Source organism: Vigna angularis, chromosome 11 (genome assembly GCF_016808095.1).
Source record: "Vigna angularis cultivar LongXiaoDou No.4 chromosome 11, ASM1680809v1, whole genome shotgun sequence".
In the NCBI taxonomy this organism is placed as follows: domain Eukaryota; kingdom Viridiplantae; phylum Streptophyta; class Magnoliopsida; order Fabales; family Fabaceae; genus Vigna; species Vigna angularis.
The window spans coordinates 6,738,586-6,757,725 of NC_068980.1; the positions used below are offsets into that span (position 1 = coordinate 6,738,586).

General features: G+C 32.4%; 1 protein-coding gene and 1 long non-coding RNA gene across 8 annotated transcripts; both read right to left on the bottom strand.

The window, feature by feature from the left end:
• Window positions 1–5,608: 5,608 nt before the first annotated feature.
• Window positions 5,609–7,297, bottom strand: LOC128194799 (uncharacterized). Of its 7 annotated transcripts, XR_008246177.1 has the most exons (5): window positions 6,567–7,297; window positions 6,401–6,456; window positions 6,136–6,303; window positions 5,800–5,842; window positions 5,609–5,708 (listed from the first exon to the last, which is right to left on the bottom strand). It is a non-coding gene; the product is annotated as an uncharacterized LOC128194799 (long non-coding RNA). The 7 variants fall into 7 exon arrangements; XR_008246171.1 differs by having other exon boundaries at window positions 6,401–7,297; XR_008246174.1 differs by having other exon boundaries at window positions 5,609–5,718; window positions 6,401–7,297.
• A 7,522-nt stretch (window positions 7,298–14,819) lies between these two features.
• On the bottom strand, window positions 14,820–18,338 carry LOC108332357 (fasciclin-like arabinogalactan protein 15). The gene is made up of 3 exons (XM_017567583.2): window positions 16,760–18,338; window positions 15,290–15,409; window positions 14,820–15,152 (listed from the first exon to the last, which is right to left on the bottom strand). The coding sequence occupies exons 1-2, from the start codon at window positions 18,060–18,062 to the stop codon at window positions 15,336–15,338; spliced, it is 1,377 nt and encodes a 458-aa protein (XP_017423072.1). The 5' UTR covers window positions 18,063–18,338; the 3' UTR covers window positions 14,820–15,152; window positions 15,290–15,335.
• Window positions 18,339–19,140: the final 802 nt, after the last annotated feature.

A 19,140-nucleotide genomic window follows, 5' to 3' on the forward strand; every position in this document is an offset into this window, starting at 1 on the left:
ATCATGGCATTCTTCCTCAAAACACGCTTCGTGTCTTTTCAAATCGATTTTCCCTACTTAACTTTACACCATAAACATAATCATTTTCACCATAAATTTTTGTTTCATGTAACTCACATAACTTACTACCATTTCCATAAAATCAAGTTTCTAGTTACTTAGCATTAATCATCTACTCTTAATCACTTCTGCTTAATTTTCTGTGTTGTTGATTTCAAGTTTCTAACTTGTCAGTTCTGTCACTGTACTTAACAACTCTGACTTTGTCCTATTCACATATCAATGGTCCTGAATTCAAGATATTAAGAGGGATGCCTGCACAGGATAATCAAAGCTTCACTCAAATTAATCCAAAGTAAAATCGGTAATTAATTACTCATAAATAGCCTTCAACTTCTTCTGATTTCTTTTTACTTAATATATTGGAGAGATTGATCGTCAAAGAATAAATTATTCATATAAAAAACATAATACTACTTCTAACACAAATTCTTAAAAACTATGATGTTTATAATTTCTTTTTTTTCATATTTAGATTCTCACTATAATATATTAAGAAGATTGACGACCAATTATCTATATATAAGACACTTGGAGACAAGTTCCAACATGAAGTTTTAAAAATTAATGGTTATAGATTTTGTTTTTCTTATTACTTAATTCTTTATTAATATTTAATGTGATATTAAGTACATTTTCTTTATTTAGTAGGTTATAGTTTAAAGGGTATATAATATCAGGAATGTTTCCACCTAAATTATTGTGAAATTGAGGTTATTAGGAAATGTGGCAATGGTGATTATTACTAAAGACAGAAAACATGGTATCTACTTATGGTTCATATTTTGGTGATATTTTTGGTTAGAGGAAGTTTGAAAAGTGTGGATGGAAAGAAAATGTTCCATGTGAGGAATGGCAGGAAAGTGAGATTCTTGGTGTTGATAATTGGGTATGAAATAAGACTAAACATGCTTTAAGGATTTTGAAGAGAGACTGAAAGAATGAAGGGAATATTTATTTGATGAGCCTCATTAATTGTTGCCTTTGTGTCATCTCTTCTTACCACATGACTTTTCATTCTTTCATAAACAATAGAAACTTCTCCCACAAGAGGGCAAATGATTCCCTTGGGAGCCCTTAACAACTAGATGTGTCTTAGGGTACAAGCTCATTCTAGGTAACACTATCCCTCCAACATAAGGGAATATATCGATTCTTCTCTTTCTTTCACCTGTCTTTGCAACTTCTTCACATTCATTATTTTTTATTTTACTTTTTATATATGTCTCAAGTGTAAAAACATATTATATTAATAATAACACAAAATTATAAATATGTTAAATATATATACATAAAAGATTAAGATGTATATAATTATTATTAGTTGGACTAAACCAGTATTATTCATATGTAAAGAATTTTGTTACCAATATTAAGTGAAATATTTGTGTTCATTTCTTTCTGGTTTGTCATATGGGCTGGTTAAGTCTAGATTAAGGAGATTTATTCTGAGAACCTTTTTCTTATAATATTATATTAATAAACATGAGGTGGTTAATGTTATATAAAGTACTGATAAAAATAGAAATGAACATAAACCTGGGACTTCAATTACTTCTTTTGAGGTTTCTGTTTTTGGTTGAAAGATGCATGAGGAATTAACATTGGGTTGGGCTAGTGAAGTGGCCCAATTTCTTTTCTCAATGCTTTTGACTTTGATATTCGCTTGGGCTACACTCGTTAAAATTACCATTGTACTATTGCCATTGGCGTTTTAAGACAATTTGCTTTTCTTTCTCTCACTCTATATTTTCTTCTCACACTCCCCCGTAGCACTATAACAATAATTAATTACACAATCTAAACCAAAATTATGTTACTTGAAATAGTATTATAGATTGTATAGGTTGTGTAATTTGAAAGAAGATTACAAATATATTTTCATCTTTTTAATCTTTTATACACGTTTTTTACTGTTCAAAATATTAATTAAATAATATTTTTATAAAAAATTAAATTCATAATAAAGAGAACACACTATACAAATGTCTAATTTTACCAGGGGTTATTTTTTACGTTATCGGGGGGTTTTAACCCCCCCTAAATCTGTTTCCCGCGGTTAAAAAAACCACCGGAAAAAACAACGTCACAATTACCGGCGGTTTTGAAAACCGCCGGTACTAGCAGGGGTTTTCACAAAAACCGCCAGTAATTATTGAGGTTTCCAAAACCGCCGTTACTTGCAGAGGTTTTCACAAAACACCGATATTTACCTGGGGTTTTCCAGAACCACCGGAAAATCATTTTTAAAAAAAAATCTATATATTTATATTCATTCAATCTATTTTTCTGTATTATGACATTCCATCAATCTATAATCATTATACTCTCATAACAAACAGATTCAATTGAACAAACAAAATTCATTTCATACATTAAATTTGTATAATAAGATTTAATACATTATTTGTACATAAAACTATATATCTTAAAAAATGCAATTTAGAATGTTTAGGGTGAGAATGAAATTTTACCTAAACTACGCAACTATGTAACCTTAAAATCCTCATCCACCGAAACGGTGAGAATGAAATTTTACCTAAACTACGCAACTATGTTAGTGGGATGAGCATTAGAGCCTCCAAGGGTCTTGGTTGCATTTAGAATGTTTTTCCTGTCGTGTGATTTGAGTTCTTTATTATATAGAGGGCTTCCACTTTATTTCATGTGCAACACGAGCTACTCTTTCAATTACTTCAGGGGTATCCCTCACCACCACAGTTCCTTCTGGGAGTAAAATTCGATCCAATTCCACCATCAAATCAATAAGGTTACATCTGCAATGAAATCATGAAGCAATCAGAGTGAGTTCATCTTATGTGAACAGTTGTGTTTGCAAGGATGATACAATATGACAAATGTTCTCACTTTTTTTGTTAGTATCTGCAACTTAGAACTACATTTGACTATAATCTTTTGTTTATTAAGTAGTAAAACCATGACTGTATACACATGCATTCTTGACTTTGGTACAAAACTATGATGAAACTAACAAGCTACACGTCAATTAAGGTAGTAGCAAGTTTTTGCTAACGCTTTATCCAATTATTCATGTTAACAGATGTTTGAAAGCATCAATTGAAATTTAAAATTCATAAACAAAAATTCAATCACATCATCATGACCCCAAAAATGTAGAAGAAAGCCAAGTCTGTGAATTCAAATTAGCACTTTAGAATGAAAATACCTGTTTTTGGCAGAGGCATCCTTTATAAGTGATTCGATGTTTGTTGCATGGATCAGATCATAGATGTGAGGATATGTTGACAAAGGTTCACACATGGGAACATTAATCAAATGACTAAAACCATGCCAAACAATGCCTAGGATATATTAATCAAAAAAGACCTAGGATGAATCACGTAAAACATGCCAAACAATGCAGAGAAAATGTGTGCACTGGTATATAAAAAAAAAACACAGGTAACAGTACAACCCAGAAGAAATGACTAAAATTTCTAATGTTCTTCCATTTTATCCTTTTCCACGCCCTAACTTTCTTCCATTTTATTAACTGGGGGACTAATGCACGCATTCAAATGTTATATACTTATAAAATGAATAAGGGATGAACAAACAATTTAACATTGTTCTTCGAAGCTAGTAGTTTCAAAAGCTTACCTTTTCATTCACTTTCTTGAATAATGTGGATATAGTAGCCTGGACAAGGGAACCACGATTACTGGACTTAACTTTAGTAGATGCACTGACTGAAGTAGATTGAGACACATACTCATTATTTTCCTGGTTGAGTGGATGTCCCGGTGCATCATCCTCCTTATCAAGGTCAAAAACTACAGTTTCTTTCTGTATCTGTGAATTAAGGAATATAAAATACAAACTCAATGATAATATAAAAATATATAAGAGCAAGCAACTTATCAATTCCAAGTGGCCAGGTGATCAAAAGGAAAACTAAAGTTGAACACAACCATCCAACCAACCAACTATTAAAGCATCTGGGCTAGTTTGGTATAGCCTTAGAAATGATATGCAAAATACAGGGACGAGGTTTATATAATTGCTTGAAAAAACACATAAGATTTTTCACCCACAATTTTAAGGGTATACCTGACTCAATAAGGATATTTGAGCTATTATGATCATTTACAACAGTATCAACTTCTTCCACTTTCTCTTTGTGATCAGAAATGTCAGGGCTGTTTTCACCAGAATCATCACTGGACGAAATCTCAGCAAATCTGGTCCAACAAAAGAACTAAATGAATAGGATATTCAGTCAAGATTTGCTACAAGTTTTACTCATGTCAGATATTAGAATGGTCAAACAAAAATAAATAAGCATAATGTAATTTGAATAGGATATTCTTGTTGATGATCAAAATCCCAAAACCATACGCCTTTCCTGATGTAATTTGAATAAGAACAGATAAGCATAATTTTTATCATAGATAACATAAAAATAATAAATGGATGTAAGGAATACTACTGATGGGAGATGCCGGTTGTCGGCTCTTAAATAAATCTTAGTACCTCAAAGAATTAGTTGTTGACTCTTCGCTAAAGGATACCCTACATTCAACCAAAAATAATAATAATAATAACAAAACAGCAATAATAATAATAAAAGATTGTTTGCATTCGCCCAATGCTTCTCTTTGCACTGCAGAATCCTCTTTTCTTTATCATGTAAACACAAACCAATCTTCTCAACATACTTCCTAACTTGCAATTCATAATCAAGGAAAGACCAACATCAACTTGTGCTATAGCAAATTGAACTTGTATTAGCACATGGAAAACCACACAAAACTAATTTCTTGTGAGCTCAAAAATAGTAAAATCAGCATAAAGTTTATATAAAAGTTGAATAGTCTTGTGTCTGAGTAACAGTTACACTAAAATATAAGTTAGAACTTGACATGTTTGAAAATTCTGAATACACATTCTCAAAGTATAAAAGGCATGACAACACTTTGTTGGAAAATGAAAACTTCGAAGGCAAATCCAAATGTAGTACATATTAAACCAGAAAATTGGTGAAGTTCTATGTTCTGACCTTCTTCTGGTTATGCAGAGTTTGACAAATTTATAGGAAAAAAGTAAAGAAAGTAGCAAAAGGATAGTTAATTTTGAGAATGAATGAGAGAAAAGTTTATGAAACTTTGAGGGAGAAAAGTTTATGAAACTTTGAACATAAGTGCTCCACAATAAACCAGGCATCTCAATACTGCGGACAACCTCTCCCAACTTCTTCATGCCGCTCTCATCATCCCAAGGCTTGACATCGAGTAGGACAGAAGACTTGCCACCTATACAACGTCATTCAGTTACAGTTTCCAACAATTTCAGCAATGAAGTAAAATCTAGAGATAAGAAAAAGCCCCTGTATGTGACAAGTTCTCATAAATTTCAACCATTGTTCTACTATATAGCAACATGCCTAGTTTCTAAGTTTCCCAAATAGCAAGACAATTTTACTTGAATTAAAAAAAGTCCAGAACAGCTTCCATCAATATTTTAGTTATGGGAAATGTTTCATGGACCAGAAATTACTGTCACCATGCTCTTAAGAAAGCTTACTCTCTTTTATCTTGGCAAGCTTTTTAGCAACCTCCCTTTCCTCCAATATTTCACTTTCTCTACTCAAATCCTTGGCTTCTTCACCTTCTCAACAATCTTCTGCACTACTTTCAACTAAGATTCTTAATTAGGGAAGACCGGATTACAAAAGTATATGTTGCATATGCTAATAACTTTAGAAAGACAGATACTAACCAAGTTGTGCTTTGATCAGGCCAAACCACTTCTGGATGCAAAGCTGGTCAAAGAATTTGTAGACCCCAGATTAGGAGCTAATTATGATATTTGTAGCCCCAGATTAGGATGCAAAGCTAGTCAAAGTTTTGCATGGCAACGACTTCCTTGTGCATCCATCACATATCCTGTAAACGGCCATACATGGATCAGGTGGGAATTCAAAATGTGAGTATTATAATATTTTATTTCAGTTTTTACTATGTTGAACGAAATACTAAGGAGTTACATCACTATAAAGCTTACATCTATTGTCAAAATATTTAAAGAGTTGTTATCCAGGGCGAAGCACAAAACCTGATTTTTAGAGGAACACAAATAAATAAAGCTCTCTGTATCAAATACATTTTTTTTATCACTTTTCATGTAATTAGCTGGTGTGTAAATTCCAGAACTGGAGAAGAAGTTGAACTTACCTGCAGAGAGGAACTATCTCCTCCTCAATGTCACGAGTCCAAAGGGGCACTCCATTTGAAAAATATTGATGGGATTAACAACATGTGCTCTCGTAATATTATACATCCAATTAAAACTAACCCAATTATAACCAATTCATAATTACCTGGTGCAGAGGGCGATTGGACCTCGAACTGATTCGAACAAACCAACCTAGGGTTTCTGAAATTGCAAATTTTAAACTTTAAAGAACAAAGAGCAAAGTTGGGTCAATATAACAACAAACAAAAACCGACATTAATCAAAACTCACTCCAACCTTCGATTTCTCACCGCGTTCAGAAGTCAACGACCAAATCCAATCCCTTTTGACACACAACGCGGTACGAGCGATAGAGAACAAAGAGTGACTCTAGTGTGAGCAAGAGAGACCACGACGAAGACGTCGCCAATGCTTCAAGGGCTTTTCGAGAAGGTGTAGAATTTAAACCAGTGGTGGTGAGCGCAACTTTGGATTGTGCGAGAAGATAAACCCTAAATCAGAACAACTTTGGCATCGCCTCCGTTTTCTTCTATGGCGCTTTTTGTGTCTTGGAGGATCTATTCCTCGAAAAAGTAGAACGCCTCTCAGACCATCGGATTCCTCTCCTTCCTTCGCATCCCTCGCCACTGCCATTCCAACTGTCTGCACATGAGTCCAAGCAAGGAATCGTTGGATTTAATGGTCTCCCAATCTCTAAGAGAAGCGCGCGAGGGAGGGTGGGGTTCCAAGGGAAAGCCAAGGCAGGAAAGACATGCGGTTGAGGTAGGTAAAATTATACAAGTAAATAACACACACTTTTAAAGAGACCAAACAAATATGAAAGTAGTAAACAGCAGTAGATGGAAGAAGGAAGAAAGCAAAATTAAAATTTCGAGAATAAGATATAGGAGACAAACGAATCAGAAAGATTTCTCGCCAGGATTCTAAGCCGCATGAACGAATCTATAGTTTAATTTCCCAGGGAGAACACGCCAGAACACCACGATGCCTCGACGACGAACACAATGCTCAGCCCAAGTAAGAGAAGAACAATACGAAGATGGTGCAGGGAATGGGTTGGGAAAATGACTATGTGCGAGGAAATAGGGTTTGGAGAAAAATTAGGAAAATAAGATAAATGATGAAGGCACGGGGAGGGTGAATAGATATTTAGGGATTAAAACTTATTTTAAAAATTAAAAAAAAGACTTTAGCGACGGTTTTAGTTATAAATCGTCGAAAAGTTTTGGGGTTTTCAAAACCGCCGAAAAATAACCTCTGCTAAAATATATTATTTTTGTAGTGACATAATATTATAACTGATTTAATATTAAAAGCATACATACTTTTTTCATCAATATTCAAATATTAAAAAAATTATAATTATATCATAATATCATATTGATTAAATCAAAGTCACATAATTATAAAAAATAAAAAAATTAGTATTTGAACTAAAAATAAGTTAGGAAAAAAGATAATAAAAAATAATATAAATTTTGTATATTAAGGTCTCATCTAAGAATGATAAAACAAGGAATGAGTTTCGCTATCTCGTATTCATTATTGGAAAGAAAAAAATCGTCTTTATCTTTCTCAGTATAAAATTTTTGTCACATCCTTATCTCTGCCTAGTAATATAAATAAAAAAATTATGTCAAAGGTACCTAATATTATCAAATATGTAATAGAAAAAGGAGTGTATTTTCATTTCTTCAACATTAAATATTTTGAAAAGAATTATAATTATATATATTTTATATTAGAATACAATTTTTTTTTATGAGAATTGGTCAACATTTATTAAATTTAGAAACATTAAGTTGAAAAAATTTAAAAATATTTAAAAAAATATATAAAAGGAAAAAATATTCAAATTAAAAAGTTAATGTTTTTTTACTTCAATTTTTTGAATTCTAATTAAATTTCTTTTTTCTATACTTAATAAGAATTATAATATATCACTTGATCAAAATCATACAAAGAACAAATATTAAACTAATAATAATTGAAATTTGACAGATTTTTCATCTTTTAAACTTTGGATGATGATAAAAATAATTAATGACAATTACATTAAATTATTATATTATAGTAAATAAAATTTATTTATACAATTTATATTGATAAAATTAAACTTATAATAATGATTTAGACAATAAAAATAATTATATAAAAATATCAAAACAGTATTCTACATGATAAAAATAAGTAACAAATAAAAATATTAAAAACAATGATCAAATGTGTCTTAGAAAAAAAAAATTGTTAGACTATGAAGTGAAATCACACAAAACAAAACAAATATATAATTAAAGATATGGTAATATGAAACACAAAAATTAAAAAAAAAAATTCAAATATCAACCTAGTCGAACTGTTGAGAGATAAAAAAATTATTTTAATGAAACAAAAAAATTCCTCAAATGAAAAAAATTAATAACAAGAGAATAAAAATATAAGTTTTGTATCGTACTTAATAAATATAATATTTATGTCATTGAACACTTAAATTCAGAACTTAAACATTCTCATGTGAAAAAAATATATAATAACTAAAAGAATATAAATATTCAAATATGAGACAAAATAATGAGATACATCATTTGAACCTAATTGCATAAATGTTGTATAAGAAAAAAAAAATCTTTGAGATCTAAATTAATTTCATGACAATTATTTAATAGATTATAAGTATTTAAATAATTTAAACAAAAATGAATATGATGGTAGGTATAAGAATGAAGACGAGCAGCTAAGTACATCATTTTCATCTTCATACTCATTAAAAAAGTTAAATATTACTCATACTTATACTCATGTCTAGTCAATGCAAAAAAATTTCATCAAAGCATAAACGTGTTGAAACAATATTCACAAAGATAAATTTATTTGTCACCCTGATATCATTTTCATACCCAATCTAAAAACTCAATATTATTTATATATATTTATATTCATGTTTATTCAATGCAACAATTCCTTATCAAAATCTTTTATAAATTTAGTCAATATCTACAAAAAGAGGTGTATTTATCATCCTAAGATGTTTAGTCCTCCTCTCATCTGAACATATTAAATACTTACAAGGGAAGATTAATTTTGCAATACCCTAGTGAATGAGTAACTTATAACAACAGGAATTCGTTACCATCTTCATATGGTAAGTTGACTTTTTCTTGTGCTTTAAATAGATATTATTAATTGTTGCTAACAATCAATTTGATTAGGCTAGACCATGTCATCCTAGGTGAGTTCATTGATTAAGATTCATATTAAATACTGCTACCTTAAACTTTTAGTAGTAGGTTTTTTATTTAAATTTTGTTTTTAATTATAAAAAATGTAATAGAATTGTAATTTATATAAAACGAAAATATTTTTATATGTTTGAAATACAAAAGTTAAGATTAAAAACAATATAGAAAAAATAAAATTGATATTTTATTACACGACAAAATAAGTTGAAAAAAGAAATTATCATTTTATTATAAAGACAGAAGATTGATTGTTGTGAGTGATATTTTAAGGCATTATTAAAAATTAAGAAATTTATTAAAAATTGCGAAAATTAATATTTTTTTAGGTGTGTGAAGTAAATCCTTAACCTGACATCTATCAATTTGATCAGTATTGTGTAATACCAAAAGTTGTAACTTTATATTCTATTGGAATATTTGTGGCGATTGTAAAAATTTCTGGAGAGATTGGATAAACAAAACATAAAACAGGTATTTACCTTTATGCAAAATAGATGTTTAATATAACAAGTATAAGAATTTAAGTAACAAGTATTCATTCGTACATTCAGTCATTATGTTATAATTTAAAACGTTATTTAATATATTAATGGCATATTTTTCATTTATTATATAAAAAGATATTTTTAAAAAATTATTAAGTATATTTTTTGTTCCTAAATTTACATGCAAAAATGAATTTTCTCGTATTCATATAAAATTTATTCTTATATTTTGGTAATGCATGAAATACATCATCTTTATTGAGTTTTTTTTTAAACGTATAATAACAATGATGCTGAGTAGATTAAAAAAGTTTTATATGTAACGTACAAATGATATAAAAATAAAATACAACATTGTTGTTATACACCTTAAAACCAACTTAATGCAACTTGTTAAAATTTGGATTTTAGTCGGTTTTGTAGGATTGAGTGAAGCTTAAAAGTTTCTTTCTTAACTTAGTATCAAATCATGAGTTAGAGTCTATCCTAGCGAAGCTTCTTAATTATTGAATATATTCTTTCATTTGTTATCGAATCGCTACTAGACCACCTATCATTGTATAATTTCACGCTCCATATGTTTTGACGTGGGGGACATGTGTTTGAAGTTTCATAATAACTAGATAAGAAAATTTCATAATATATAAACATGATGTAAACATTATCTTAAAAGTCAGTGGGATTGAATTAAGCTTAAAATCTAGGGTTTAGGGTTTAATGTTTTGGGTCTAGGGTTCAGAGTTTAGGGTTTAGGGATTAGGGTTTATGGTTTAGGGTTTAGTGTTTAGGGTTTATGGTTTAGTGTTTAGGGTTTATGGTTTATGGTTTAGGATTTAGGATTTATGGTTTAAGGTTTAGGGTTTAGGGTTTATGGTTTATGGTTTAGGGTTTAGTGTTTAGGGTTTATGGTTTATGGTTTAGGGTTAAGGTTTAAAGTTTAGGGTTTATGGTGTATGGTTTAGTGTTTAGGGTTTAGTGTGTAGGGTTTAGGGTTTATGGTTTAGGGTTCAGGGTTTAGGGTTTATGGTTTAGGGATGAGGGTTTAGGGATGAGGGTCTAAGGTTTAAAGTTTAGGGTTTATGGTTTATGGCTTATGGTTTAGGGTTTATGGTTTAGGGCTTAGGATTTAATGTTTAGGGATTAGGGTTTATTGATGAGGGTTTAGGGTTTATGTATTAGGGGTTAGGGTTATGATTTAGGGTTTAGGGTGTAGGGTTTATGGGTTAAGAGTTATGGTTTAGGGTTTAAGGTTTAGGGTTTAGGAGAAAAATTCTAATTATATATATATTCTTTCATAATTACTTATTAAATTAATAATAACTTTGAAAGTTTTTTACCATTAAAAGGAAAAACATGACATAGTATTTTGTAGCCCTTTTCTACCAAAAAAAGAACAAATCATATGCTTGTCGTAGGGGAATTTGATAAAAAAGAAAAATATGTTTTAATATAAATTTGAGTGATGATAACATGAATTTATTATATGTTCATTAGAAATTATAAAATAAATGAAAATATGTATAGTTAATGTTGTGTAGCTAACATTTTAAAATGTTGATGTAAAAAATTGCATGGCTTTTTGAAGTGCAAGTTGTGAGTAAATTTGAACAATAAATTTTCTTTTTGTCTGAGTTTTTAAATGGATAAGTAAGATATGATAATGAGTATTAATGTAAATATAATATTTTTTAAGTCACATCGAAAACATAGTTTAAGCTCATGGATATGACTTTTGTGGCGTGCACCGTGAGGTTCGACAACAGTTGTGGAGTGAAGGCGAGTTGTGTTTTCATATTTGTTTGAGGAAGAAAGAGATAAAGTGACAGCTCTTAGTTGGTCATATATGAGATTGGAGGACTCTAATACGTGACGGTATTTGATTGGACAATGTTAAAATGAGATTTTATTGTGGTAATTTTACAGAGATATTGGATAAATTAATGCAGGATGTATGGGAATGATGCACGTGTATTAGTTAACGTTGATATAGGGTGTATTGAAATTCTTAGAATGATTTAATTTCTAAGTGATGATACTTTCTTATGGTGAAGTATGATTACTAATGTAGACAATAAAAATGCGTCTATTTTAATTATGGTGGAGTTTGTTGTGTATGATGAAAATAATGCATTTTGTAAAAATTTCATATCTCTTAGAATAAGAAAGGGAGTGAATGTTGGTGACTATATAATGAATTATAAGTCTATGTTGTTTCTTGCCCCAAGTTTAAGACAACCTGAGCTAGTGTTTGACATTTCTTATAATTTTGTAGTAGAGTGTTGTTAGGTGTAATTAAATTCTTGTTCTAGAGATTGCAGGTATACTTAGGGTCAATGATCAAAGGCTTAAGCGCATTTGAACTTTCCATGTTATATTGTTTATGTATCCTTATTTATTTCTCTCTTAATATAATGATGCTCAAGAATAAAAATGTTAGGCCTTTTTTTAACAAATTTGATACCAACTAAAGAAAATATCCATTTATACTATAATTCAATACTTTTTTTTTGTTATTAATGTGGATCCAAAAAAAATCTATATATTTAATTTACATTGTTAGTTTCAGTTCCTTCATTCTTTCCTTTTTTTATTTCTTCTTGTTTGACCTCATATCTCTAGTCCTTTGTGCTTTCCCCTTAATAATAGGTACCAAAAAGACCGTTAAGGATCTTTATGTCCTTGTAAGTTCATCTCTTCTTATAAGTTTTCTAATCTTATAAAGTACATAAAGTTTCTTATTCGTTAAAAAAAATTACTATACCTCTATACGATCATAATCAATTTTTATACTTCATGTGTTACATATCGTGAGTACTAGTAAGCTTAGTAGAGCTAGCTTAGACATACGTCTATGTTATAGCTAAAAAATATTGTGTTCTAGCTAGGATTAACTTGGTGTCAAGTGGCATTACATACATTTTTCTCTACTAAAGACATCTTAAGTATCATATGCTACTTAAAGTCTTATTTAATAATGTCTTCAAGAGAAAGAAAATAAAAGATAAAATGAATTAATTTTTCCTATAACTAAAGTAAAATTATTCATAAATTAAATTCCATCTTTAATGTTAACGAATTTTGAGAGTGACGAATTGAGGTGAAATTTGTGTTCATTTTAAAAGAAATACAATGACTGATTTGCAGGAAATTGTGTGATGGAGAAGGTTTCCATCACCTGTGAATGTGGTGAGATTTGGAGGGATGGAGGGTATAAACTCTCATTTGTCCTCTAGTTATTTTATAATTCCACACATTGACATATTCGATTCTAACCAGTAGAGAACCAATTACAAGTGCATTGGTAATACGAAAAACACATTGAGCTGGCCATTGTGCATTATTCCATGTTTGAAGATGAAGAAGACGAAGAACATTGGTTGAAGATGAAATTTTTTTGAGGTGTATTTGGTTCCAGGCTTAGGAAGAAAAACACATAAACATGTATCTAGTTCCCATTTCTCTTTATTCGGTTCCCCAATTTTCAAAATAGGTGTATTCAATTCTTGAGCATTGTATTCGATTCCATGGCATTTTGGTGTGGATGTTGGATGTTGTATTCGGTTCTAAAGTGGGTGTAAAGTTTGGGTTGCAAGCATGATGGTGGAGGCGCCATGATCTTTGACGAAGGTGGAGGTTCTAAGGTTCATGGTGGACACTAACGAAGGTGGAGGATGCAGCCTAGCTTGGCGTTTTGGTGTTTGGTTCCAAGGTTGGTGGTGGAGGCGTTAACAAAAGAGAAGAGAAGAAATGGGCAATTGAGGCTTGGAAAAAAAGAGTAACATATAAAAGAGACATGGTAGCGACAACATGGGAGAAAGAAGTGATAACCAACCGCAAAAGCCTAATTGCATCCATGGTTTTATGAATGTTTATAAAATAAGGTAAAAAATTTTATCAAACCCACTAAAAATATTATTTAAACCTAATGTACAAAACTTCTTTTACCCTACATTAGTGCATCCACCAGTAGTAAAATTTTATTTAACCTAGAACAATCCTCCTCTCCCTTATGCCTTTGCCCACCAACGATCACTACACTATTACAATTTTTTTATATCTTTAAAATTAATTTTTAATTTTTCTTCTTTATAAACATTTTTATTCATGAATATAACATGAACAATTATCATTTTATATTACTTTATAACTAGAGAGATTTTAATAATCTTTAATTTTTATCAATTAAACAATTATTTTTATTTTACACTAATTTTCACTGTCACTTACCTCCAAATCCACTAAAAAACAACAATAAATTCATCTACTCACTCTCTCCCAAATTATTCTTCCAAAGTAAACACACCATAAAATATTTAAATAACAAAACTTTTATAAATTAACCTGAACATAAACTAATTTTAATCTATAAAGAATTATGTCATCATCTTCTTATTATTATGCCGTCAACCAATTAAACTTTTGAGTCCCTTTGAAACTTCGAAGAATCACTTTTGTCTTTTGGATAGCTGTTATTTTAACACGAGGGTAATGGTGATTAAGTATGATAACTTATTGGATTAGAAAAAATGGTTTGCCAAAACTATTTACAACACACACACACACACACACACACACACACACACACACACACACACACACACACACACACACACACACACACACACACACACACACACACACATATATATATATATATATATATATATATATATATATATATATATATATATATATATATATATATATATATATATATATATATATATATATATATATATATCATGGTCTTGCTCATACAGATAGAAAAGGAAGAAAGTGAGAACAGAAAAATATAAGTTCGCAGGCAAGGAATGTCAGATTACAGTAAAGAATCATTTTATTATTGCATTTCCATTTCTTCAGTAAAACTACTTATTGAATGGGCACATGTCTTAAAGAAAAATTCCCTGATTATTTGCAGAAAACCTTCTCATCCCAGCAACACAACAAACCAACCACCTATGAAATTGAAGCTGAATCTAAGTACATATATGCACTATATGGTATGAAGACTTCAAGGACTCAAAAGCACAAAAGAAAATAATGGACAAAAATGTGGGAAAATCACACCCAAAGCAGCTGCCAACATCCCATTCAACCAAAAGATGGCCTTCATTTTTGACTTTTTACATTGAACGGATTTCCACTGGATCTGCATCAAAGCATGTGCAAGCAGTGTGTAAATAGACATATGGTAGAAAGAAAACTCATTTGTAAAATTATATATGCTGTCACCATTCCACTGAATAAGATCCTATTAATAAGATAATTATCTAGTTGAAATCTCACATCATTTTTTTCAGGATTAGAGAAAGCCAGAAAAATGTGGGCTTCTTCATTGACAAGAGGTGAATCTAGAATGTTGTCCAAAGGTTCCAAGCATCCAGCATGCTGCTTCAAGTAATTTTCCTGCACATGACATTTCACGAAATCAGTTTCGACAAAAAGAACCAAACCTTGGACAAACAGTTGCTTTATTTAGATTAGCATGTGAAAAGAGATGTGTATAAATAACTTACCCCCACAAAAACAAAAGAATCATTTGACTATAGAATTTACATTTTGATATGTTAAGGATGTAGGTCGTGCTCAGAGAGTCACAAGCATTATTTGCTTAAAAGGAAAGATATGAAAATATACATGGTCGTAGCACATGGCCATTGACTTGACTGGGAAGATGCAAAAGCTAGGCAAACCAATTTTGTGCATATTTCACATTTACTATTTGGTAGGCCTAAATCTTCATCAGCAACAGCTACGTTTTACTCTACTCTAAAAAGTCACATCAAAGGCAACTCAGAAAACTCTAATACATTCACTAACCCCGCCACTGGGTTTCTCAACCCTTTTCTTATTTAAAGTCAAGACAAAAAAACCTTAATTTCTCCTAAAAAAACGTCTGTTTCACCTTTAGGAAACTTCACCTCACACATGTAAATATCTAACGATAGAAGGCAAAAATAAAGAAGTTTGGCATGGTATGAAATGTAACAACAAGCAAATAATACAGTCCTCCCATCATAACGTGAAGTAGTTCCCATTCCCATTCCCTGCATTTGTCTAACAAGAATCATCAATTCCTCATTTATCATATCAAACAATTTGGGAGTGTTTGAAAAGTAGATTTTTAATAGAATTGATTTTGATATGACGTGATTTATTTATGGATGTTATCATTCTAATAACAAATTAGTAGTAAAACTCGGTTATTTTTATGCAACACCAAAGTTCCTTAAAGTTGCTTCAACTTCATATCCCAAAATTATATAATCAGTTACCTAAAATCATATTAGCTGGAATTAAACCATGCTTCTAAATGATATCTAACGTGAATTGAATCATATTGGCTGGAACCAAACATGTAATCACAAACCCGACACGAAATGTCTAATTGAAGATATCCCAGACAAACATGTCTTCATTTAGTTTTCTACCCCAAAAGAAACCAACCTAATACAGAACAAATTTCAACTCTTCCAGTCCCACCTAGATCCCACAAGGCCAAAACTAAACCCAAATCATAACTTCAACAGGATTTTCCGAATTCAATTCTACAGCAAAAACTAAAAATAACAACGACGTGAGCCAATCAATGTAGTTAACCAAAAGCAGCCACACAATAAAAGAAAACACTTTAAAAAGAAAAACAAAAAATAAAGAAATCCAGACAGCCAAAGACATCGCTATCACCTCTTCCCTTTTTCCTAATCCAGAGAAAAGCACAAGAAAAAAAACAACAAAGGCAACAGTGGACCGTACCTCTCCTGTGCTTGAAAACAACTTTTGCAGCGGGTTGACCCGAACGGGTAGTGGTTTTAACCCGCTCCGACTCCTCCTCCTCTTCCGTCGGAAACAAAACCCCGTCAATCCCCTGAACCGAGATCCGACCATCCGTGTAAATATCCGGGTCAAACAAATACGCCGACCCGTCCCCGTGCCCGAATTTAACGGACCCATCAGCCTCCTGCGCCACCACCTTATGCGGCAACCGCAGAGTATCGTAACGAACCTTCCCAAACCTTCGAACTGCATTGTACATGCTCTCTTCAGTCTGATACTCCGGTATAATGTGATAATACATTATCCGCTCCGGCGCACCCGGTTCACTCAACTGCTCCGTCGTTAACTTCGCCATGGCTTCGTCGTTCGGAGCCAAAACGGTGAGAATGTAACCCTCAGACACTAAACGACCCATTTCAACGGCCAACGACGTTAGATTCACGAGAATGTCCGCCATCTCGTTGTATCCACCATAGTGGAGGAGCGTGTGGATGAAATCCTTCACCTGCTTCTCGCCATTGAAGTGATGGTGCGGTCCACCCGGCCCCGGCGCCGGCGCCGGAGCCAGGGAAGGTCCCGGAGACATGGCGTCGTAGATCGGAAGAGCCGGCGGGGAGCCAGGTTTCACCGGTGGGGGAGGCTTTTTGAGACGGTGGGTTCTCGGGTCGACCTCCGGGGCTCCCTCGGGCTTGACGGCAGAGATGGAACGGAGAGTGCGGCGGCGGTTGAAGTCGTCCTCGACGGAGCGGGGGAAGAGGAGGCGGTCGATGGCGTGTATGACACCGTCGGGTCGGGTTATGGCATCCGGGTGGGTAACACGGGCCTGGTCGACGGTGGTGAGGTTTTCGGAGAGACGGATTTGGTGGTTGGAGAGAGTGGTGACGTGGCGGATTAGGGTTTGGGATCCGATTCGGCTGGGGACGATGTGGGAGAGGAGAAGCGTTTGGAGGGAGTGAAGGTTGGCGGGTTCGAGAAGGAAGCGCTTGAAATCAGAGTCGAGATTCCGGTCCAAAGCTTCGTTGGTCGGAGCGAAGATTGTTATGTTGTTTGCCGCCACGGCTTCCTCTAGTTTCTGCAACAGCATGGCTTTTTCCACAAGCTCTGCAAGTTCTGTGTAATGCGAGTCCAGAAGAGCAACTAAGATTGAGTTGGAGTTAATCTGAGCCGTCGGTGACGAGGGAGAAGAGTCTCGCGCCGTTAATGCCTGAGGGAAAACACACAGAATGCAGGCAACGGTGTAGAAGACACGGAGGTCGGAGACGCCATAGATGCGGCGACCCATGGCCGGAATGCGGTTGAGAGTAACCCGACCACCACTTCACTAGGAGCAGCAGCAACTGTACGATTCCTTTGTTGGTTTTCGGTCTGGTGGATAAATAACCCGAAGCATAATAACTTGTACGCTAATCACACAAACTGTGCCATGTTTGGGATGAGTTTAAAAGTGTTTATTTCTTTAATCCGGTGGTTTTATTCTGATCGAACTCGTGATTTTTCTTTTTTTCTTATTACGAAAGGCAGTGAAATTGGAATGGAAGAGTTGGCGGCAGAATTTAGCGCATAGCAAATTAGCGCAAGTGAATGTGTCGGTTGCATTGGGAAGCGGGTGAGCACGTGGCGATTCTGTATTGGTTGGAAAGGGAAGAATCGGACAGCATTATAATGGGGTCCACTAGCCAGCTGGAACATTGACATTAAACAGTGTTGTTGGAAAATTTGATGAGGAGAAAAAAAAGGTACTAGTTAAGTTATGGTGTGTTGGAGGGGGCAAGATATTTACGTACTAAAGAAGAAGAAGAAATTGTTAGAGTGTAGTTAATGTTGGTGGTGCCCACTTGGCTTCCCATGCTATTGCTTTCTCTTATGTAATCATTTATTTTCTCTAATAACCCAGTTACTCTTTTTTACATTAATAATCTAAATAGACTTAAGTGTCTATAAATGATTCATTATTCTTATAAATCACTTAAAAAATATAACTTGTATTATTATGCAGTACCAAAATTATTATGGTAGTTGAATACGATATTATCTCAATACAATCAAAAGTTATAACGATGTATACTTAGATTATATCAGTTTTTCTTAATAAAATTAATATGATTAATTAAAGTTTTTCTGAATAAAGTTAATATGATTAATGAAAAATTAAATGAATAAATCAAGTTAACAAAATCTTAAAATTACCATCTTGATTTATGTAATCTAGATTTATCTAGGAAAAATCTTATAAAGATATTATAAGTAATATTGTTCACCGTTTAATTTATTAAATACTATATTTATCATTTACTTACGCATATTTGACTTGAACGTTAAAATATTATCACAAGCATCCCGATTCTTAAATTAAAAAATTA